This window comes from Lolium rigidum, chromosome 7 (assembly GCF_022539505.1).
Source record: "Lolium rigidum isolate FL_2022 chromosome 7, APGP_CSIRO_Lrig_0.1, whole genome shotgun sequence".
Taxonomy (NCBI): Eukaryota; Viridiplantae; Streptophyta; class Magnoliopsida; order Poales; family Poaceae; genus Lolium; species Lolium rigidum.
Window position 1 is genome coordinate 331,781,369 of NC_061514.1, and position 24,882 is coordinate 331,806,250.

Genomic DNA, 24,882 nt, shown 5'->3' on the forward strand with positions numbered 1-24,882 from the left:
GCATGTTTACTCGCTGTCATATTTTATTCAGATTGTTATTACCACTCATATACATCCATACTACTTGTATTTCACTATCTCTTCGACGAACTAGTGCACCTATACATCTGACAAGTGTATTAGGTGTGTTGGGGACACAAGAGACTTCTTGTATCGTGATTGCAGGGTTGCTTGAGAGGGATATCTTTGACCTCTTCCGCCCTGAGTTCGATAAACCTTGGGTGATCCACTTAAGGGAAACTTGCTCGCTGTTCTACAAACCTCTCGCTCTTGGAGGCCCAACACCGTCTACAGGAAAAGAAGCGTGAGTAGACATCAAGCTATTTTCTCGGCGCCATTGCCGGGGAGGAAAGGTAAAAGGCACTCATACTCCGGTCCCAGTGTAACTAAGTTATTTTCTCGTTGCCGTTGTAAGTGCTCGAAGCTATTTCCTTTAGATCCCGCAATTGCATCTTTTGGTTTCTTGTTTACACTAGTTAGGCATAATGGAAAGCAACAGTGAGCTTCTTATTCTATTTCCTGAGTTAAGACATGGATTGTTTGCTGCGAAAATTAAAAAACCTATGGAATCTTATTTGCATGCTAGTAGCAATGATATTAGTATGACCGCTTTGAACACCATTGTTGCTAATGATATGGAAAATTCTAAGCTTGGGGAAGCTGGTTTTGATGAGCATGATATTTTTAGTCCCCCAAGCATTGAGGAGAAAATTTTCTTTGATGATAGTTTGCCTCCTATTTATGATGATTATAATGATAGTGGTCTTTTGGTCCCGCCTACTATGGAGAGTAAATTTTATTATGATTATACTATCCCTCCTACACTTGATGAGAATAATAATGATAGCTACTTTGTTGAATTTGCTCCCACTACAACTAATAAAATTGATTATGCTTATGTGGAGAGTAATAATTTTATGCATGTGGCTCATGACAAGAATGTTGTATGTGATAGTTATATTGTTGAGTTTGTTCATGATGCTACTGAAAGTTATTATGAGAGAGGGAAACATGGTTATAGGCATCTTAATAATATTAAGTTTCCCTCTTTATGTTGAGAATCTTGAAATTGCACTTGTGTTGCTTTTCTATGCTTGCCACTTTGTTCTTCATGAATTTATTTGTGTACAAGATTCCTTTTCATAGGAAGTGGGTTAGGCATAAATGAGTTTTGAATTTGCTTCTTGATGCTCTCTTTTGCTTCAACTCTTATTTCTTGCGAGAGTATCATTAAAATTGCTGAGCCCATCTTAATGGCTATAAAGAAAGAACTTCTTGGAAGATAACCCATGTGTTTATTTTATTTACTGTATTGTTGAGTCTTGGAAGTTGTTTACTACTGTAGAAACCTCTCCTTATCATGTTTTTGTGCCAAGTAAAGTCTCTATAGTAAAGTTGATGCTAGATTTGGATTACTACGCAGAAACAGAATTGCTGTATGTCACGAATTCGCGCAGATCTCTCTGTAGGTAACTCAGAAAAATCTGCAAATTTACGTGCGTGATCCTAAGATATGTACGCAACTTACATTAGTTTTGAGTTTTTTCGTTTGAGCAAGTTAAGTGCCTCTGCAAAATTCGTCTTTACGGACTGTTCTGTTTTGATAGATTCTGCCTTTTATTTCGCATTGCCGCTTTTGCTATGTTGAATGAGTTTCTTTGTTCCATTAACTTTCAGAAGCTTTGTGCAATTTCCAGAAGTGTTAAGAATGATTGTGTCACCTCTGAACATGTGAATTTTTATTATGCACTAACCCTCTAATGAGTTTGCTTGAAGTTTGGTGTGGAGGAAGTTTTCAAGGGTCAAGAGAAGAGGATGATATAATGTGATCAAGAAGAGTGAAAGGTCTAAGCTTGGGGATTCCCCGGTGGTTCATCCCTGCATATTTTAAGAAGACTCAAGCATCTAAGCTTGGGAATGCCCAAGGCATCCCCTTCTTCATCGACAACTTATCAGGTCACTTCTAGTGAAACTATATTTTTATTCCGTCACATCTTATGTACTTTACTATGAGCGTCTGTGTGCTTTTATTTTTGTTTTGTTATTTTCATTCTCTGAATAAATTCATGCTCATGTGGGAGAGAGACACGCTCCGCTTTTTCATATGAACACTAGTGTTCTTCATTTTTGCTTTTTATGTTCAAGGGCGAAAGTTGATCGCTTCACTTGTTGCTATTTGGTTGGAATCAGAAAATGCTTCATATGGTCTTGAATAATTTGTTACTTGGCAATTTTTTTGAGCTCTCATCATGTTTAAGCTCTTGCATCATGTAGTTAAATCTAGTAGTGGAGAACTACTGTAGAGCTTGTTGAAATTTGGTTTGCATGATTGGTCTCTCTAAGGTCTAGATATTTTCTGGTAAAAGTGTTTGAGCAACAAGGAAGACAGAGTAGAGTCTTATAATGCTTGCAATATGTTCTTATGTAAGTTTTGCTGTACCGGTTCATACTTGTGTTTGCTTCAAACAACCTTGCTAGCCCAAAGCCTTGTACTGAGAGGGAATGCTTCTCGTCCATCCAAAACCTTGAGCCAAAACCTATGCCATATGTGTCCACCATATCTACCTACTATGTGGTATTTCCTGCCATTCCAAGTAAATACTTCATCTGCTACCTTTAAACAATTCAAAAGTTATTATCTCTTATTTGTGTCAATGTTTTATAGCTTATGAGGAAGTATGTGGTGTTTTATCTTTCGATCTTGTCATTTACTTCTGACAGACTTTCACAATGGACTAGTGTCTCATCCGCTTATCCAATAATTTTGCAAAAGGAGCTGGCAATGGGGTTCCCAGCCCCAATTAATTAACTTGCATTAATAATTCTCTTCACATGTTTTGCTCTGATCTATCAGTAAGCAACTTAAATTTGCAAATAGACACTCCTCCATGGTATGTGAATGTTGGAAGGCACCCGAGGATTCGGTTAGCCATGGCTTGTGTAAGCAAAGGTTGGGGGAGTGTCATCTAATAAATAAAACTAAAGTACATGTGTAAACAAAAGAGAAGAGGGATGATCTACCTTGCTGGTAGAGATAACGTCCTTCATGGGAGCCGCTCTTGAAAGTCTGGTTGATAAGGTAGTTAGAATACCCATTACCATTCGTTGACAACAACAAACACCTCTCAAAATTTTACTTTTATGCTCTCTATATGATTTCAAAACTTGAAAAGCTCTAGCACATGATTTAATCCCTGCTTCCCTCTGCGAAGGGCCTATCTTTTACTTTATTGTTGAGTCAGTTTACCCATTTCCTTCCATCTTAGAAGCAAACACTTGTGTCAACTGTGCATTGATTCTTACATACTTGCTTATTTGCATTCATCATATTACTCTGTGTTGACAATTATTCATAAGATATGCATGTTGAAAGTTGAAAGCAACTGCTGAAACTTATATCTTCCTTTGTGTTGCTTCGATGCCTTTACTTTGAATTTATTTCTTATGAGTTAACTCTTATGCAAGTCTTGTTGATACTTGTCTTGAAAGTACTATTCATGAAAAGTTTTGCTATATGATTCATTTGTTTAGTCATTATCTTTGTTAGCAATCTTTTGCTTCAGATCACTCCATTCATCTCATATGCTTTACAATAATGTTGATCAAGGTTATGTTGGTAGCATGTCACTTCAGAAATTATTTGTGTTATCGTTTACCTACTCGAGGGCGAGTAGGAACTAAGCTTGGGGATGCTGATACGTCTCCAACGTATCTATAATTTCTGATGTTCCATGCTTGTTTTATGACAATACCTACATGTTTTGTTCACACTTTATATCGTTTTGATGCATTTTCCGGAACTAACCTATTGACGAGATGCCGAAGTGCCGCTTCCGTTTTCTCGCTGTTTTTGGTTTCAGAAATCCTAGTAAGGAAATATTCTCGGAATTGGACGAAATCAACGCCCAAGATCTTATTTTTCCCGGGAGCTTCCAGAACATTGAAGAAGAGTCGGAGACGAGCCAGGGGGGCTACACCACCAGGCGGCGCGGCCTAGGGCCTGGGCGCGCCCCCCTATGGTCTGGTGGCCCCAGGTCCCCCCCGAGGCTGCCCTTCCGCCTATATAAAGTCCCTGACCTAAAACTTCGATACGAAAAAAGCCACGGTACAAGAAACCTTCCAGAGCCGCCGCCATCGCGAAGCCAAGATCTGGGGGACAGGAGTCTCTGTTCCGGCACGCCGCCGGGACGGGGAAGTGCCCCCGGAAGGCTTCTCCATCGACACCACCACCATCTCCATCAACGCTGCTGCTCCCATGATGAGGGGGGAGTAGTTCTCCCTCGAGGCTAAGGGGCTGTACCGGTAGCTATGTGGTTAATCTCTCTCTCTGTACTCCAATACAATGATCTCGTGAATTGCCATGCATGATTGAGATCCATATGATGAGCTTTGTATCGCTACTAGTCTATGTGCTACTCATGTGATGTTATTAAAGTAGTCTATTCCTCCTGCATGGTGTAAAGGTGACAGTGTGTGCATCGTGTGGTTTTTGTCGTAGATTATGATCATAATCTCTTGTAGGTTATGGAGTTAATTATCGCTATGATAGTATTGATGTGATCTATTCCCCCTTCATAGTGTAATGGTTACAGTGTGTATGCTATGTTAGTTCTCGGTTTATTTTGCAAAGATCTATTATGCTCTAATGTTACTTAAATATGAATGCCGAATGTTGTGGCGCTTGTTAACTCCGGCTTGAGGGAGCTCTTGTAGCCCTACACAACGAATGGTGTTTGTGATCCAACAAAAGAGTGTATGTAGCACAAATGAGAGAAGTTATCTATTTATTATGTGATCAATGTTGAGAGTGTCCACTAGTGAAAGTATGATCCCTAGGCCTTGTTTCCAATACTGCAAACACCGCTTATTTACTGTTCTGTTGCATGTTTACTCGCTGCCATATTTTATTCAGATTGTTATTACCACTCATATACATCCATACTACTTGTATTTCACTATCTCTTCGTCGAACTAGTGCACCTATACATCTGACAAGTGTATTAGTTGTGTTGGGGACACAAGAGACTTCTTGTATCGTGATTGCGGTGGTTGCTTGAGAGGGATATCTTTGACCTCTTCCTCCCTGAGTTCGATAAACCTTGGGTGATCCACTTAAGGGAAAACTTGCTGTTGTTCTACAAACATCTGCTCTTGGAGGCCCAGCACTGTCTACAGGAAAAGAAGCGTGAGTAGACATCAGCGCCCGAGCCAGGCCCGCCTAGCCTAGCCCGGGGCCCATCTGGGGCTAGGCGGGCCTGGCTCGGGCGCCTCCAGAAGCAGGAGAGGTGGCCGGAAAATAGTAAAATATGATTTTAAATAGGCATATTAACACAACAGTAAAAATATGATGAAAATAGCTTTAGTTTCAAAATTCTACTAGTGGATGGGCAATTTCAATATGAGTCATTTGGTATTGGTTTAATATTAAACGCATTCAAATTAATTTAAATCATGTAAAAAACACCATAAACACTCATTAAAATTTGAATATCTGTAAGTTTTGCAAAAGTGCAAACCAACAGTACCAATGTGTTCTACTCCTTTTTCTGAATCCAACGGTATATTATTTGCTAAATTTAGGCCTATAGATATTTTTATATTGATTTTACAATATTACAATAATTTCGTCGGATTTTTAGGTACGGGCCGGCCGCACGTGCGTTTCACGTGACAACTAACGGCGCCACGTCATCAACTTAACGGCCGTCCTGACGGAAAGACTAACGAGACACAATTCTGCAACTTCGTGACCAATACTTGTCATTTTCCCAGTTCGTGACTAATACGCTCATCGGTGGCAACTTCGTGACCCCCGAAGCGTTTTACTCTTTGAAATATACCACCCTATTAGCATGATATAGCGTCCATAGCGTTTGAAGGAGGTTGCCGCTATTTCATTTAGCACGCTATTTTAAACCTTGGCGTTGATACGAGCTAGGTTGTTGCAAACTGATACGATAAGCAATACAACAAGAATTGGGCTCAGGAAGAAGTCCCTGCTTGTAGCCATGATCTTGTGCATCTGCTGGGAGAAGGGGTGGTCTCGACGCCCATGCAAGCTGCGGAGGTGACTCAGGTGCTTCCCCCAGTCTCGACCAAGGCCAAGAAGCCGGGCAAGTGTTGGAAGTGTGCCGTGGATACTCATGCTACGAAGGATTGTAAAGTGCTCCACTATTGTCTTGTATGTGATAACTCGGCGCATCCGACTAATAGGTGCCCTACGCTGCGCCTCCCAAAACCTTCGGCAGTGGTTGCGGCGCAAGGGTTTGAGGAGTCGCTTTTTCTGGAGTTGCCAGATTCTGTCTATAAGCCTCATCTAGCACCCGTCTGTTCTCCTACTGCGCTCGTCAAGTTAGAGGGCCCCATGGTTGCAGCTTCAGTCATTGAGAAGCAGATGGCTCGCATATGTCCAGCCTCTCATTGGAAATGGGAAGCTTTGGCTCATGGGAGTGATGGGTTTCTTATTGGCTTTCCCTCGGCTGAAGATTTGGAGAGAGTTGATGGATTCCAAATGAAGGTACAGTCCACGGATACTCATCTTACCATCAGTACTTGGAAGGTGCAAGAGATCCCGCATAAATTTGAGCTTAAACCTGTTTGGGTTACGGTTGAAGGAGTGCCGTATTCTGTGAGGCATTTTCATGGTCTTTGGGCAGTGGGTTCTCTCATTGGCACTTCTTTGGATGTCGATCTGGTTACCTTGCGGAGGAGGGGAGTGGTACGTATTTTGGTTGCCATGTTGGATCCAAAGGTGCTTGAAAAAAGGGCCGATGAGAATGGTCAGTTGTACATTGGGGTCACAGTGGTCCTCAAGTTGAGAGGGTATGACTTCTTCTTCCGTCGACAGCCTGAGGATTTTGTCCCTGAAGATGATTTTGTTCCTTTCTTCTGGAGGCGCAAAGGTAGTGATCCAGATGATGAAGATGCTGGGAAGGACAATGATAAAGAGGGGGGCGGAGAACATGATCAGCTCGCGGATTCTCCTTTGGTGAACATGGACGTTGATATGGCTCAGGCTACAGGAGGTTCCAATGGTACTGTGGTGGAGAAGTCTGTGCGTGATGTTCCTATGTTCGCAGTCACTCCTATTAATCCTTTCCCGAGGACACCGAGGGCCAAGGAGATAGTTGCGGCGGCGAGGCAGAGCTCCCCCGGTCTCATAGCCCCTCTGGCTGCTCCGTCTACGACAGTACCTCCCGCGGACTCTCGGCTGCAGCCCGCGTTTGGTGTTTCGCCGACTGTGTTGGGGGTCGCTACCTCCGAGGTCTCCTCGCCCTCGTCGCCTCGTGGTGTCACCAGGCAGTCTTCGCCGAGCGCTCTCGAGGGTGCTCAGGGTGAGCGCGGGCGCCCAGCTCTCCCGCAGGTTGACGTACATGACGTCGTAGCAGTGCCGCTGTCCCCCTGTGGCGTGAACCTACAGGCTGCTGCGGGGGGCTCCACGGCCAAGGACAGCGTCGCCGCTCCGGCGTTGGAGATGGACGGGCGTTCGGATGCTGCTGCCTTGGGGGGGTCTTCTCTGACTCTGTCTCCCCGGGGTGGCAGTATTTTTTCGTCGCCTCTTCACTCGACCGACGTGTGGGAGGGTTCTTCCGCAGCCTCGCCCTCCTACAGTCGAGGCGTTGGAGGAGGGGCGCCTGCTGCTGCGGATGCCGTGGCGGACACGTACTTGACGTGTTTGTCACCAGGCGGATCCGTGGCTTTGGAGGAGTCGGCCTCGCATTCCTCTTCGGCTCCGCCTTCACCATCTCCTTCACCAAAGTCGGTGGTCTTTCCTCATCGACAACAGCCACCACCGCAGAGGCGTAGTTCTCGTCACGCCATGGAGGCGGATGGTTCGAAGGCGACGGATGAAGACACCTTGACAAAGGCGATGCGTCGGAAGGCGGTTTTAAATTTGGATACAGCTGGTATGAAGTCAAGTTCTAAATCTTTTTTACCGCTTTCAGATAAAGTTATTTCATCTAAACTTGCTAGTGTAGGGGTTAGTTTGGGTTCAAATAAAAATGCTATTTCTGTTTCGGCTAATGCTTTGAGACATATGGAATTTGACAGATTAAAAGTCAATCCTAAAGTTTCAGCTAAGCCTGGTCCCTCTATTCAAGATGAGGAAGAGCTGAGTGCCACAATAGATGGTCAGCTTCTTTCCCATCTTGTTGATGAGGTAGCAGAAGTAGATTTGGATGATTTGATGCTCAGTTCTGTATATGATCTACAAGCATCAGCTCGGAAATCCAAAGCTAATTCCGCTTCAAAGAAATCTAAGTTTTCGTCTAAGGTTAGATCTACAAAATCAACAATGGTTACACAATGAATGGTATGTTCACAAATAGCAGAGGTCTCAAAGACTTGGCTAAACATTTACATATCGCTGATTGTATAACAGAACACTGTTTAGATTTTGCTGGTATTTCTGAGACCGGGAAGCGAGATTTCACTGGGAGCCTTCTAAACCGCATCTCTGGCGGGGTAGATTTTTCCTGGTTTTCTCGGCCTCCTCGGGGTCGTTCTGGGGGCATATTACTCGGTGTTAGGACTTCTACTATGGAAGTTTTGGCTTGCTCGGAAGGAGATTTCCATGTTAAACTCCATATCTGTAACAAGTCTGACAATTTCATATGGAGCCTAGTCACTGTATATGGGGCTGCCCAGGTCGAGCACAAGGCTGCTTTTTTACGTGAATTGGTTAACCTAGCAAAAGATAACCCATATCCTATCATCATAGGGGGGGATTTCAATTTGCTAAGGTTCTCTCATGAGAAAAGCAGGGGACGTTTCGACAACTATTGGCCTTTCTTATTCAACGCTGTCATTGACAGTTTGGATTTGAAAGAGATTGAAATGGTTGGGAGACAATTCACTTGGGCGAATAATCTTCCTGAACCTACATATGAGAAATTAGATCGTGTGCTTATGGACCATAATCGGGAATCAAAATATCCAATGGTCTCTGTACGTGTTCTCCCTCGTATTGAAGGTCTGTCGGATCATGCTCCCATACTTTTGACAACCGGCAAGCATAGAACACAATTTAAACGTCAATTCAAGTTTGAATTGGGCTGGTTACAACGTGATGGCTTTTCGGATATGGTTAAGCGGGTATGGGAGAGACCTGTTGCTGGTTCTAGTCCTATCCAAAGGTGGAATAATAAATTACGCGCCATGCGGAAACACCTTGGGGGATGGGCAAGGCATGTAGCAGGCATTCTTAAAGCTGAGAAACTTCGCCTTACTTTCTTGATTGATGAACTTGAAGCCCTTGCCGAGACACGGTTGTTATCACCGCAAGAAATTGATCTTAAAAATCAATATAATGCGCAGATGGCTGCCATGTTGAGAGAGGAGGAGCTTAAATGGTATCAACGATCTAAAGTCCAATTTATCCTATAAGGAGATTCGAATACAAGATACTTTCATTCTGTCGCCAATGGCAGACATAGGAAGAAACTTATTCATTCTCTGGTTCAGGATGAAGGGACGATAGTGGGGCATGAACAACTCAAAACTTACATCACTAATTATTATAAGGGCCTATTTGGGGATCCGGATGAAGGAAATTTTACAATGGAAGAATCCATGATTCAGGATATCCCCCAAGTATCCTCAGATGAAAATGCGTTTCTGACAGCCCCTTATTCTGAGGAGGAGGTCAAGAAGGCGGTTTTCCAAATGGAGCATAATAAAGCACCAGGTCCTGATGGTTTTCCAGCAGAGTTCTATCAAAACTTCTGGGAGGTCATTAAGACAGACCTTTTAGCTTTATTTTCTGCATTGCATAAAGATCAGCTTGAATAGTTTCGTCTTAATTTCGGTGAGATAATCTTATTACCTAAGGTTTTGGAGGCAGAGAGGATTCAACAATATAGGCCTATCTGTCTCCTAAATGTTAGCTTTAAGATATTCACAAAAACCGCAACTTTAAGACTTAACTCGGTTGCTGATCATGTTGTGCGCCCGTCTCAGACGGCTTTTATGCAAGGTAGGAACATCCTAGATGGGGTGGTCACTTTGCATGAAACGGTGCACGAGCTTCATAGGAAAAAGTTGAATGGTGTTATTTTAAAAATTGATTTTGAAAAAGCTTATGATAAAGTAAAATGGTCCTTTCTGCAACAAACTCTTCGGATGAAAGGCTTTTCACAAGAGTGGCGTTCTTTAATTCACAATTTCATTTTTGGAGGAAGTGTTGCCGTTAAAATCAATGATGATGTGGGCAATTACTTTCAGACAAAAAAGGGATTGCGGCAAGGCGATCCATTGTCACCGATGTTGTTTAACATAGTGGCGGATATGCTAGCAATTATTATTGAACGCGCTAAAGCAGACGGTCTAATTGAAGGAGTAGTTCCACATCTTGTTGATGGTGGCCTATCCATACTTCAATATGCCGATGATACAATTTTATTTATGGAACATGACCTTGAGAAAGCGACGAACCTTAAGTTGATACTATCGGCTTTTGAGAAACTTTCCGGTCTTAAAATCAATTTCCATAAAAGTGAATTGTTCTGCTTCGGTGATGCTCAGAATGACGCTTCCTCATATACCGAACTTTTCGGATGTGGGATTGGTCAGTTTCCAATTAACTACTTGGGTATTCCGATTCATTATCGGAGACTTAATTTAGCTGAGTGGAAACAAGTTGAGGAAAGACTTCAGAAACGCCTAATGAGTTGGAAAGGAAAATTGCTGTCTCTTGGTGGAAGGCTGGTTCTCATTAATTCAGTGCTAAGCAATATGGTACTGTATATGATTTCCTTCTTCCAATTGCCTAAAGGAGTCTTGCATCGATTAGATTATTTTCGATCTAGATTCTTTTGGCAAGGAGATGGTGAAAAAAAGAAATATCGTCTGGCTAAATGGGATGTACTTTGTCGACCAAAAGACCAAGGGGGGCTCGGTATCCATGATCTTGAGATCAAAAATCGAGCCCTACTTGGAAAATGGTTATTTAAACTTCTTTCAGAAGAAGGTATATGGCAAACGATTCTAAAGAGAAAGTATGCAGGCTCAAAGGCTTTGTCCCGAGTGGTTTGGAGACACTGGAGACTCACACTTTTGGGCTGGTCTTATGGCGACAAAGAAATTCTTTTTCCCATACACATCTTTCTCGATCAAGGATGGATCTCGGATACGGTTTTGGGAGGATAAATGGTTAGGTAATACCACCCTTCGGGAACAGTATCCTGCTTTATACAGTATTGTCCGCCACAAATCTGATACCATTGCAACGGTGATGCAAGATTCTCCGATTAATATGGCATTCAGGAGGGATCTTCTAGGCCCTAGGCTAGAATCTTGGAATGCTTTGTTGCAACGACTCGAAAGGGTTCAGTTGACGCATGGCTCCGATGTGGTTAGATGGAATCTGAGTGAGAGTGGAAAATTCTCTGTAGATTCAATGTATAAAGCGTTAATCCAATCAGAAACGCCAGTATCTACCAATAAAAAAATTTGGTCTATGAAGATACCACTAAAAACAAAGATATTTGCGTGGTATCTTCGTAGGGGTATAATTCTTACTAAGGATAATCTTGTAAAGCGTAATTGGCAAGGTAGTAAAAAGTGTGTCTTTTGTCATCATGATGAGACAATTAACCATCTTTTTTTCCACTGTCAATTTGCGAGATCTATATGGTCAATAACCCAAATAGGTTCGACCTTGTATCCTCCTCAGAGTGTCGCCAATTTTTTTGGTGCCTGGCTCAATGGGGTAGATAGTAGGTATAAAACTTTTATTAGGGTGGGGGCGATTGCCATTATTTGGTCGCTTTGGCTATGTAGAAATGACAAGATTTTCCATGATACTAATTCTTCTTGTTTACAGGTTATCTACCGATCCACCGCTTTGCTCCGTTCGTGGTCCTTGCTTCGAAGCCAGAGAGCCGAGACCTCTTTATGGAGGTTTCTACACGGTTGGAGGATGTGGCGAAGGATATTTTTTCCCAACATGGATGGCGGCGTAATCGAAGGATAGAGTCCTCGGAGTCTTAGTTGTCATTCCATGTTGCAGTCTTTTAGTACTGGTTTTATATACCTTGTGTGTGTGCTACTATGACTTTTTGTTAGTGTGCGGCTGTGTGCATCTTGCTATGCAGAGGCCGGGTGTAATACTTTTTAAAAGTAATGAAAGCGCCCTTTATCGAAAAATGATCTTGTGCATCTACGGATCTACCAACAAACTGTTGGTACGTAGTACTGGCCCGGACCGCTGGTGGTGCTACATGTCGTCGGCGCCCTGGATGTCCGTCACGCTCATGTCTTGCCGATGTACGGTGTTCGCTGCATACGGTATGAAATCTGGGCAATGGAAATCTCGACAACCAACGTGTTCTTCCAATGTGAGCACACATACTTGTTCAGAAAGAGCACGACACGGAGTTCCAGATTGCAGGATCAGTCGCTGTCAAGCTTGTTCTGTCCTGCGCCACCTGCTCGCAGAGCCACTCCACCTTCTACTCAGCGCCGCGGCGACTCTTCTCCTCCAGCAGTTTTGTTACAGTGCCCAGGGCCGCGTCGGGGACGGAGTCGCCAGCCATCAGCGCGGGGGTGGCCAGCTCAAGCTTCGCGGCGAGGGCGGGGATGTCGTCGTCATCCGCGTAGTCGTCAGGGTCGAACTGCGGCAGCGGGGCAGAGGCGCTTGAGCTGGATCCCACGGTGAAGGCGAGGTGACGCGACACGCTGGAGCTCGAGGCCTCTAGGTAGCTGTAGCTCGAGCGGCACGGCGGCGGATCTCGTGACCTCAACGCCTGAAGTCCCGGTAGTACGGCGTGTCTCGTGCGCGGGTTCAGCCAGTGGTGGAGGAAGCGGTAGGATCCATCGGACACCATGGCGATTGCGGGCGCGGAGACGGGGGGAATGGATAAGAAATTGCTCGCTGGTGGGAGCGGAAGCGACGGAGAGGTGGATGGGGTTCACCCGAGGCCGCCGAACACGATATATAGCGGCCAACTAAGGGTTTGTGCTTCGGACTAGAAAATTATCCGAGCCAGACAGCCAAAAACTCCATATTTGTCCAACTTATCATATGCGGGCCAATATAGGGATGCTCTAACGTGCGGTTTGGACTGAAACCGCAAAGTCAGGAACGGGATGAAATCCACGAGTTCAACCCGCCGCACCCGTCGTTCGGGGCGACCACGCTAGTACGCACTGTTGAGCAGTCACGACCACCGAATCCCTCAATCCCCTCCTTCCGAGATGGTCGATTTTATATCCGCAATCTGACTTAAACAAATAGTTTGAATGTTTAAAATGTATCGAAAGACTTATCTTAAGACTGACGGGTGCTTTATTTCAAAAATAAATAAAAAATTGCCACGCCCAGCTCGTGGTTGGTAGGTAGTCATCCCTCCGCTAGAGCAGTGTTTACGAACAGAGCTCGTGGCGTGTCCATTGCGCAGGTGGCAGTGCCTTCCTGAATCTTCTGCCTGCACGTAGGCAGAGCCTTCCCAACATAATGACGTGCGATTAAGAAAATTCCCATGCTCACTGCTGTAGTTGTTGCAGACTTTCATCCTTGTCCATCTCTGTTGGTCTCAGCCTCTCTTACAGAGAACAAGAGGGGAGCAGAGCAAGAGGAAGCAGGTGGCTAGTGCTATCTCGTAGAACACCATGGCAGGGTGGCTGCCCTTGCTGCTCTGTATTTTCTTCTCGGTCGGACTCAGCACGCGGCAGCTCGCCCTCGCCGGCGCCGCCTCCAGCTCCAGCTCCAAGATAGTGACCAGCCTCCCTGGGTTCCCCGGCCGCCTTCCCTTCCACCTCGAGACAGGGTACGCATTTCTCCACTGTCTTCTTTGTTTGGTTAGTTTTCTACGCACCAAGACGTACGGTTCCCTGCGTATGGTAGCCAGGAGGTTCTCGATTGACTGCATTGGATTTGGAGATAACCTGTTGCTCAACTGTAAGGTATGTGGAGGTGGACGAGGACAACGGCGCCGAGCTGTTTTACTACTTCGTGGAGTCCGAGGCCGGCGGCGAGAATGCCCCTCTCCTTCTCTGGCTCACCGGCGGCGACCACTGCTCCGTGCTCAGCGGCCTCGCCTTGGAGATCGGTACATTTTGATTTGCCTCTGTTGACTCGCCATTATTGCTCTCCAACACCATATTATTCCACACATGTCCATGGCAACCGCAAGTCCACTCTTTCCTCTAAAAAGATCTAATCCCTCGTAAAACTGTAGGTCCGTTCCAATTCGTCGCAGAGCCTTACAATGGCACTGTGCCTAGCCTGGAAATCAATCCTTTCTCATGGACGAAGGTCGGTCTTATTCTGCACATGGCAGCTTGCTTGATAGCTTCTGTAGCTTACATACATGTTCAGGTTCATTCATGTGTTGACAATGATCTTCTACAGGTGGCAAATATCCTATTTGTGGATACACCGGTTGGGGCAGGGTTTTCCTTTTCTAGAAAACCCGAAGGCTACAATGTTGGGGAAATATCTACCTCATTGCAGCTCCATGAACTACTCATCAAGGTACTAGCTACTCTGACCGACTAATTACTTTAATTCGATTGGTTTCTTTTTCGAAATGGGATTCGATTGAGTACTGATTGGTTACATTTGCCCTATCCACGTCACAACGTCTAGTGGTCCATTGACCATCCCAAGTTCCTCGCAAGGCCCCTCTACATCGGGGGAGACTCATATGCTGGAAAAATTGTACCTTTTATAGCTCAGAAGATTTCAGAAGGTACATAGGGGTTGCAAAAGACTGACATGATCACAGGTCCATTTGCATTTCCTCATTCTGTCATGCGGCTTGAAACCCATAGAGCAGTTGTATAATGGATTCTTTTATATTTCCATGCTATAATTGATTGGATTCACCTTGTTCAATTCTATATCCATCTTTGCTCCTTTTCAGGTATCGAAGCTGGAAGGAGCCCCATCCTTAATCTTAAGGTAATCATTATAATAATCCATGGATAGAGCTACCGTGTTGTCACCGCAAGCGCTTTTGGTGCTCCCATTCTCCCCTTTTCTCTACTACCATGCATTCATACAATGACTTATATGATGACATCAACAAGATTCCCTTAGATTTAAAATTCAAAACTTCTATCACCATAACTACTAATCCGATTGACGTTCCTTTCTTATGAGGCTTTTTACGGTACAAATTACTAGTCCTATGGATGAGTAGTATTGAGCAAGTGTAATTTAGGCACGTAATCTTTCGGGTTTTTTTTCGTGTAAGGGCAACTTGAACAGATTAGGGGTAATGATCGATTCTTTCAAAACCCCGTCCATCCTCTGACACGCACGTGCCTTTCCATACGTGAAAACCATCGATCAACTGCCTCAGTCATAGTCAATACCGTGTATAAAAAATATCTTGCGCAATGTATCCGCTAAGAGCAACTTCAACGGAGACGCTAAATTGATTGCACGCTAAAATAATTACTAATTTGCTGCGAGGGTTGGCAGGCGCGGTAAAATTGCGTGCGCCAAAACATTTACCGTGCATCGCAAAAGGCGGCGACACACGTGCTTTCTTTCATGCCCCCGTGCGCGCTATATAAAAGCCCCACAGATACCGCGCAACCGTAATGTAGTCGCAACGCCATTCGAGCTCTGGGTATTGCGGCGTCCACGAGCACCCCAATGGCGCCTTCTACGTGGAGATCCGGACAGGGCCTCGGAACGTTCGAGACAGCGCACTAGACCGCGCACACGTACGACGCCCTAGCCTAGCGGCTAGGGTGCCCACGTCGAGCGATGAACTTCCATTACGTGTGGACTCGCCAGTAGGACGAGGCCCTCGCGCCGCCGCCGCGCCTCGTCACGCAAGAGGAGCAGCGCCCCAGCAAGAGCTGGAGCGCCATCTTCTCATCGCCAAGCGGAATGAGCATGCGCTGCTCAAGTGGGCGGCCCGCTTCCCTGAGGGTGTCGAGTAGGACGAGGCCCTCGCGCCGCCGCCGCGCCTCGTCACGCAAGAGGAGCAGCGCCCCAGCAAGAGCTGGAGCGCCATCTTCTCATCGCCAAGCGGAATGAGCATGCGCTGCTCAAGTGGGCGGCCCGCTTCCCTGAGGGTGTCGCGGCCGAGAAGAAGCACTTTGCGACTGCAAGGAGGCGCAGACGGCCGCGAGGAGGTCCGCCTCGCCCGGATGGCCAACAAGGCGGTGAGGCGGGCCTACATCGAGGCGTAGATGGCCGGTCCGATGACCATCTCCGAGGATAACCCCCGTTGGGCTGACATGTTCTTGTCGACTTCAGTGTCGACCACGACACCGGACTCGTCCGATGTCGAGTGTTTAGATTAGGTTTATTTTTATCTACACTAGTTTGTAAAATATAAACTATCTCTATTTTATGTTCTATCTAAACTAGTTTTATCATATTTTCTAGATCTTGTTTTATGCTATTTCTTTGCAAAATTGTGTTTATGGCACTGCATTTTAACGCTCTGTTGGAGGGCGATTTTGGCAATTCTTTGCGTGCGGCTTTTTAGCACTTCCGGTGGAGAACAAACCGATATCACGCGCTCTATAAGGATGCAGCGCAGCCACTGTGGCCATCTTTTTTGACACGAATATAGATGGCAAGTTAAGAGAATCCGTTTGTCTACAGAATGGAATGGAATGGGATCGGGGCTCCAACCTAACCGGTGGACAAATTTCTATATCTTGAAAGTATCCTTTAATGGACAGTACCTATTTTACTCTTTTGTGGAAAAATACTACTCCCTTGCATAACAAGTATTGATCAATCTCCGCGCTTAGATCTGGGTAGTTGGACGATTAGATCTGGATAGTTGGACGGTTGACGCGTCTCTGTCCCTACCGTAAAAAACCCCTTTCTTATTGCCTGAAATCTTACGAGCGGGCGCGTGCCACACAAACATCACGGACACACGCACTAGGCCACAGGATGTTAGGTGTCGTTTTTTAAAAAGCTGTAACTTTTAAACCGTGCGATGAAATTACAATTTGTTTTCACTTTTAAAATCTCCACGATGAGAGCTTCAAAACTAGACCACATTTTCATATGTTTCGACGAAATTTTTTAACAAGCAACTTTGATGCGCGACATAGCAACTTTATTGTGCAAGAAAACAACTTTGGTGTGCGACAAAGCAATTTTGGTGTGCAACGAACATGAACACTTTTTGGTACACAAAGGCACAACTTTTGTGCCCGACAACAATTTTGGTGTCCATAGGAGTAATTTGAATGTGTGACAAAGCAACTTAAGTGCCCCGTGGAGGAACAATCGTGCCCGACGACGCAGTTTTCGAACCCTGGAGAGCAACTTTGACGCCCGACCGAGCAAAATTAGTGTCCTGCAGAGCAACTTTAGTACTCGACGGAGCAAATTTGGTTTGTGACGGCCCAATCTTGGCGTCCAGTGAAGCAACTTTGGTGCCCACCGAATAAATTTTGACGGATGGCTGAGCAACTTTGGCGTTCAGCAATGCAACTTTTATTGTGAATGTAGATTTACGTTGTGCAGCAAAGTTGCTTCCCCCAACACTAAAGTTGCATCGTCTCGCATTATAATTGCTTTGTCGCACGTAGAAGTTGCTTTAGAAAAAACTTCATTAAATTACATAGAAACGAGATCTAGTTTTGAAGAGCTCACCGCAAGAAATTCAAACGTGAAAGCGGATTCTAATTTCGACATCTGGGGCAAAAGCTTTATGCTTTTAAACATTTTAAAAGGATAATTAATGTGCATGATGTCATCATAGTGCATGTGCTACAATCACTGGATGTCTAACCATAAATAATAGGTGTTCACACGGACAAAACTAGTCGGCTTCCTTTTTTAGTTGAGTGCTCAGATGTACCAATGGGCACGCGGCCGCTCCCTAGACTCATCCTTCTTATTGTTGTCTTAGTCGCGAAGATATCATCGAAACTATACTAGTTCATGTTGATTTCTATCCCAAAAACATGCACATTGATGATGTGATTTCATTTTGGCAATCGGTCTACTATAACTATTTAATTTCTTGTTTATATCTGCGGTATTTGCATTATTTTTCTTCAAAGTCATTGCACAAGATCGATCTTATGAAACTCCTTTTGACCACTAGCTTCATCCTCTCTTTCCACACAACTCTCATGTTTGTAAGTGTTTATTTCGACGGTCATAACGTAGTGCTTATGAGTATTTACAAGTGTGGTGGTGTAGACCAAATAAGATGTAAGTTCACAATGTTAAGGATATATGAGAACAACCATCCTAATGCACACACCTAAACAAGCAAACTTTGCACCATAAGGCACGTGGATGGAAGAAAACCCAAGTGACTGAACCGACTACCTAACCATGATAACGGTGTCTAAAGCCACTGATCAACTTCGGCATCGGCCCTAAGGCTGCGCAATACCCAAGTCGATGACTTTTTAACCGATGCAACGAGATCCGACACCAAACAACACCAAAATCATACCAAAACATTTCCGGAGCCATTTCCTCGACTTCTCTGGTCACGCCTAAGGCTGCCACCGCGACATCCCTTGATCATGCCTACACGAAAACTCTTATGTTGTAGAATCTCCTGGCTATGTCATGCCCCCAAAGGTGACACCTCCAAAGATGTAGCGACAGGGCCGCCGCCGCCATCACCCTCTTAGGTAGAACCAAGAACTTGAGCTTTCACGTGGAAGGTAAAATAAAGAGGATCGGAGAAGAGCGAGAGAACCCACGACGACACCTCCATGGAGGGGAATGATGCCTGCATGGCGTCGGCACCAACCAAGGTTGATCTGATTTTTCACACATGGCTCCGGCACTCCCACGACAATGGCCACCGAGGCCACGCGCCACATGAAGCGGCACAACAACCTTGCACCGAACACAGAAGAACCAACCTCGATATCTCGAGCTACTAGAGCTGTCTCTGCGCTGTTTTCTTCATCTTGTTGTGTTTCTCTCCTAAACTCCGTGTCCCCGCTTAACGACTCACGAGGACACATCCAAACCGTAGCACGACAACACACCACCCGGTTCGTCATCCCAACATCCATGCACCATGCAGGCAGAGGCGCCCGAAGAAGCAATACTAAGGGCATGTACAACGCTTGACGCTTAGGTAGGCGCTTGGAGCAGAAAAAATAATTATCCTGAAATTTAAAAATCATCGAAGCCCTCGGTCTACAATGCTTGACCCTAACTATGGCCGCTAGATGCACGCTAGTAACCAAGTTAAGCGCCTATATCCCCAACGCGGAAGCGCTTATTACAGATGGGATGTTGCTAGTTTCCTACCCTCGTACGCTTCTGCTAAGTCCTTTTTCCTGCGTCTTTTTTCTGTCTCAATAGCGCCCGACTCTAATAAATTTGGCTTGTGCGGAAGAAAAAAAGATCGAAGCGCCCGGCGACATGTTTTGCATCGACGCAATCCTTTTTTCGTGCAATCGGCCGGGAACAAGCCATAACAGCTGGGAATTATACCCTAGCGCCTGGTGTTAGCGCCCCCATTGTACATGCCCTAAGCTAATCCACCTCCTTGCCAGACCCATGGCACATCCAACGCCTTCCCCAAAGCAGCAGCGACGCCCACCAGATCTAGTCGTAACATCGACGCACTTCCATACCCGCCTTCCCCAACTTGCCGAACAGCAGGGCCTCATATTTGATGTGTGAGTCATAACAAGAGGCCAACCCTCACCGTCTCTGCTGTGTGAGAGTCATAGCAAGAGGCCAGCCCTCACGCCGTGAACCTATCCGGCGGCAGCAATAGAGAGGGAGGCTCGTGAAGGGGGGCTGTTGGAGGTCGGGGAAATCCCCCGGTCCACTCAGAACGAGCGAAATGTGGTATAGTTAGCAACTTATAAATCACTAGTAAACGTGCACGTGCAACACACATCTCTAAAATATAAATCTCATTTCGATCACAATGATTTTTTTTTTTGCTGGAGCAATAGATCTCATGGCTAAAAGGTATAAGAACGAGCGAGCAACATACACTATTTGCATCACAAAGAACAAAAAAAATATAGTTAAAAGACAGCTAATAAGACACATTATCCACTACTTATTCTTTCACAAAGGTCCACATGTTTATGCGGTCAATAAGGTCTCCTTCCATTTTGGGGGACTATTGTTTATAGCTTCTCACTCCCTTTATACTCAAAAGATGTATTCCATCCATCCTAAATTAATTGATTTAATTTTGTCTAGATACGCATATATCTAGACATTAAAGTGTGTTTAGATGTATGCGTAACTAGATAAAGTTGACTCATGAATTCGGGACGGAGGAAGTACCAAATATTGCTTATACAACATTGTTATATAAAATCCATGTGCAAAATGTGTACAAATGAGCATTGTTTAAAATACTGACTGTGAGAGATGTGTTTTTCTACACTACACATTTGTATGCTCATATTCATCGTACCATGCGTGAATTAAATTAAAACCAGGTAATGTTACATTGTGCGTTGAACAATTCAAATACTCCCTCCGATCCATATTACTTGATGCTAAAATGGATGGATCGGAGGGAGTAGTCTTATATTCTGCGTTGAACAATTCAAATAATGTTATATTAGAGTGAAAAAAGCGTCATACACATTTGTTTGCAGATTAATTATATTGAAAAAATCATAGCAAGATTGTATTATCTTAATCTCTCATCTTCTTGACTGTGAGAGATGTGTTTTTCTACACAACACATTTGTATGCTCATAATCTATATTGCAAAATTTATAATGATGTTACTTGTCTTGCTCCCAGGGCTATCTGGTAGGCAACCCGCTGACCGGGGAAACCATTGATATAAGCTACAGAGTGCCATACGCTCACGGATTCGGTATAATATCCGATCAACTATACGAGGTAACTAAACTCATATGTTATCACCTTATATCTTTGTGATACATTGCTTGCTCCACTCGGACTGATTCTTTGCTTTAGACGATATCTGGGCATTGCCGAGGTGAAGACTACAACAGCCCTAGAAATGTATTATGTGCTCAAGCTCTGGGCACTTTCAACGATGTAAAAATGAGATACGCTAGCTTCAAATACTTCAAGCTTTGTTTCAAGTAGTACCTGACTGAAGGCTATGTACTATATGCGGTTCCAATTGCAGCTCCTCTCCCAAGTTATGACCGCCCAGATTTTGCTGGACAGATGCGCTTATGCATCTAGCAGACCAACAGAAAAATCAGGTGGTTCTGCTCGAAAGATCCTAAGCGAGGAAGCTGGAATCTTAAAGGGGAAACAATTGAAAAATCCAACACCACGTGTGCCACTTGGCTGTATTGTAAGTGAACATAACATGCATGTACTGACACCATTGCATGTTTATACATTCCGCCGTTTACATACGAGATGGGCGCAGAGCTACACCGCTTACCTGTCATATTACTGGGCAAACGACGAGCTGACCCGAGAAGCCCTGGGAATCCACAAGGGGACCGTGGACGAGTGGGTGAGGTGCCAAAGCGGCAACATGCCGTTCACCAGAGACATCAAGAGCAGCATCAAGTACCACCGGAATGTCACGGCCAACGGCTACCGCGCGCTGGTCTACAGGTCTCCGGAATGAAATCGTTTCGTGTCTGTTTATCTGTTATTACATCGGCTCCGAAATTTAAGATGTTTTGGAAATCTAAGTACTACTTGAAGCCTAAACCTGACGGGGTTTTTGTTTGGTATGATCTATGGCAGCGGTGATCATGATGCAATTGTGCCGCACCTGGGGACGCAGGCATGGGTGAGGTCGCTCGGCTTCCCCGTTGTCGATGACTGGAGGGCATGGCATCTCCATGGCCAGTCCGCTGGGTTCGTGATCATCATTTCCTCCTTGTCAGCGTTGGCTTTCGATTTCTCTAACAGTGCTGCTGGCTCTGTTTTCTTTTTGGCGGTTTTGTAGATTCACTATAAGTTATGCTAACAACATGACATTCACGACGATAAAGGCAAGCATTTTAACACCATTTTTTGTGTTTGTGGTGCTCGTGGTTGCTAAATTACCCGTTTTAAGTTCCCCGCAAATATTTTTTTACCTGTTTTAAGTTGCTCTTCTTGATTCGGTCCGCAGGGAGCTGGACATACTGCCCCTCAGTACGAGCCCGAGAGGTGCTTCGCCATGTTCAGCCGTTGGATAGTGGATCATCCACTGTAGGCCACAGTATTCTACGTTATCTAGTAGCTACACACAAGTATCTGTTCCATCTATTATGTACCAGTACCACCGTTTGTCTCGATGTCTTTCTTCACATTGATGATGGTTGGAGATTTTAATCTCCTTAGATCCCCACAAGACAGGAATAAGCCCGGGGAAATCTAAATGAAATGCTGCTTTTCAATGAGACTATTAGCCACCTTGGTCTAGTTGATATTCCTTTAAAAGATATAAGATTTGCCTCGAGTAATATGCAAGATGTTCCTCTGCTCCAAAGGCTTGATTGGTTCTTCTCCTCACTAGCTTGAACCACAAATTTTCCAGATACTGTAGCCCTTCCTCTAGCCATGACCACTTCTGATTATGTGCCATATGTCATATCAATTGAAACAATCTCTTCCTAAGTCTACTGTATTCAGATTTGAGAATGCATGGATGAATATGGAGGGCTTCGTGCCACTTGTTGAATTAAACTGGACACATTCTGTTCACCATAGATGCAGCTAAGAGAATTTAAATTGTTAAGGAAAAGTTTGAAGGCTTGGGCTAGGAAATTATCTCCCTCATTTCTCTCATGGATGCCATTGAAAACTTTAGAGATCTCTCTGACATGGAACTTTAGAGAAAACTTTAGAAAGGCCATGAAGAGTCACTTGGCCTCACTTCTTAAACAGCAATTGGCATACGGGGAAAAATAAAGTGGGCCACTTTGGGTGATGAAAACCCAAGATTCTTCCACTCTATGGAATCTAGTCAGAAGAGGAAAAACCATATTGCTACTCTAAGAGATTCCAATGGGAACTTTCTCACTGATCACTCAGAGAAGTCTGCTCTGCTTCTTCAAGCATACAGAGAAAGTCTGGGGCACACTGAGCATGTGACTCCTCTTCCCGATCTTCAGCAAATGTTGCAGGGTGATCATGATCTTTCCTTTTAGAAGCTCCCTTTTCTCACCAGGAAATTGATGAAGTGGTCAAAGAATTCCCCAGCAACAAATCCCCTGAGCCAGATGGATTCAATGATGAGTTCTTGAAGAAATGCTGGCCTATAATCAAACATGATTTTTATGATCTCTGTGCTCAATTTCACAGTGGTTCCCTTTGCCTTCAAAGCACTAATAGCTACTTCATCATATGGTGCCGAAAACTGCTGATGCTACCACAGTTAATGATTTTTGGCCAATTTTCCTTCTCAATTATACCTTAAAGCTCATTACTAAATTGTCAGCAAACAGCCTACAGATAGAAACTTATGCATGTGAATCAATATGGATTCATCAAATCAAGGACAAGTTTCAAAACTGCTTCGCATGGGCTTATGAGTACTTACATCATTGCCACAAGTCTATAAAAGAGGTGGTTGCTCTAAAGCTTGATTTTAAAAAGGCTTTTGATAAAGTTGACCACTCTTTTATACTGTTAGTTCTGCATGCTAAAGGTTTTGGTCCTCAGTGGTGTCTTTGGATTCAGAAGATTCTAGACTCTTCTACTTCTGCTGTGTTGTTAAATGGAATACCTGGAGGTACTTTTAAATACAAAAGGGGAGTCCGACAGGGTGATCCTTTATCCCCTCTCCTCTTTGTTCTGGCATCTGATGTGTTGCAATCTCTGGTGAATATCTCAAAGCAGAATGGAGTATTACACAGGCCACTAAACCTCCACTCCTTGGCTGATTTTCATATCATCTAGTATGCTGATGATACACTAATTATCATGCAAGCAGATACATAGCAACTGCATCACCTCAGTGATGTGATCCATGAATTTGGAGCTGCCTCTGGCTTAAATGTGAACTACTCAAAGTCCAGTGTGATTCCTATAAATATTCCGCAGGAGAGAGTCCACCAGTTCACTTCTGCTTTGCAATGCTAGCAGGGAGTAATGCCTTTCACCTATCTAGGTCTGCCTCTAAGCACCACAAAGACTAAAAAGCAATCTTTCATGCCATTAATTCAATGTGTGCAGAGGAGATTGCCTGCCTTTACCATGTATTTAAACTATGGTAGCAAGCTCAGAATGCTAAACTCAGTCCTCTCCTCCTTGCCAATGTTCTATCTTTTCTCTTTAAAGCTTTATCAATGGGTGATAGCTGAGATTGACAAGTATAGAAGGCATTGCTTGTGGAGTGATAAAGATTTGGAGAAAAGGAACCCTTCTTTGGCTGCCTGGGATTTGGTTTGCAAGCCTAAAGAGCAGGGAGGCTTAGGAGTGATTAATCTTTAAGCCCAAAATGATAGCCTGCTGATGAAGCACCTCCACAAGTTTTACAACCATGTTGATCTTCCTTGGGTTCATTTGACCAGGGAACTTTACTACTCCTCTCACCTCCCTCCTGCTAGACCAAGAGAAATCTCCTTTTGGTGGAGAGATTGCTTAATAGTGTTGCCTACTTTTAAGAAATTGGTTGTCAGGAGGAAGACCCCGGGTATGGCAAAATACTGGGAACAGTTGGCTCGAGGCTGGCTGGCCCGCGGCAAAGGCCGGCTGAGGAGCAGCCGGCTGGAGCCGTGGCTGGATGCCTTGTGGGCCGGCTAAACCCAGGTCTATGTTGGTCCAGTCATGGCCGGCAGCGCGATGGTTGGGCCGGCTTCTACAAGCCATGTCCGGCTTGGTTTGTTTCTCCCCTGACCGGCTCGAGGCTGGTGATCCTTGCAGGAGAAGGCTCCGGAAAGGTCAACCGGCTGCAAAAGTCCACTAGTTGATCTCATATCCCATAAAGTGGGGGCACTGTAGAGCAACAGTGCCCCGCGTCAGACAGGCCATCATGGCCTAGCTACGTCATGCGCCGCAGGCTA

The 24,882-nt window shown here is 44.7% G+C and overlaps 1 protein-coding gene across 1 annotated transcript; it reads left to right on the forward strand.

Annotated features, from left to right (window-relative positions):
- Nucleotides 1-13,611: 13,611 nt before the first annotated feature.
- Nucleotides 13,612-22,233, forward strand: LOC124677555 (serine carboxypeptidase-like 19). Its single transcript, XM_047213539.1, has 13 exons — nt 13,612-13,853; nt 13,906-14,051; nt 14,181-14,257; nt 14,321-14,476; nt 14,591-14,693; nt 14,868-14,905; nt 20,693-20,794; nt 20,873-20,956; nt 21,051-21,224; nt 21,303-21,496; nt 21,632-21,745; nt 21,837-21,882; nt 22,005-22,233. Exons 1-13 carry the CDS (start codon nt 13,612-13,614, stop codon nt 22,086-22,088), a joined length of 1,560 nt encoding a protein of 519 aa, XP_047069495.1. The 3' UTR covers nt 22,089-22,233.
- Nucleotides 22,234-24,882: the final 2,649 nt, after the last annotated feature.

Bases quoted from the DNA above. Each gene is read 5' to 3' on its own strand.
- LOC124677555 (XM_047213539.1), top strand. From the start codon at position 13,612: ATGGCAGGGTGGCTGCCCTTGCTGCTCTGTATTTTCTTCTCGGTCGGA. The intron at 14,694-14,867 runs GTACATAGGGGT...GCTCCTTTTCAG, and splicing joins AGCTCAGAAGATTTCAGAAG to GTATCGAAGCTGGAAGGAGC. The intron at 21,883-22,004 runs GCAAGCATTTTA...TTCGGTCCGCAG, and splicing joins TGACATTCACGACGATAAAG to GGAGCTGGACATACTGCCCC.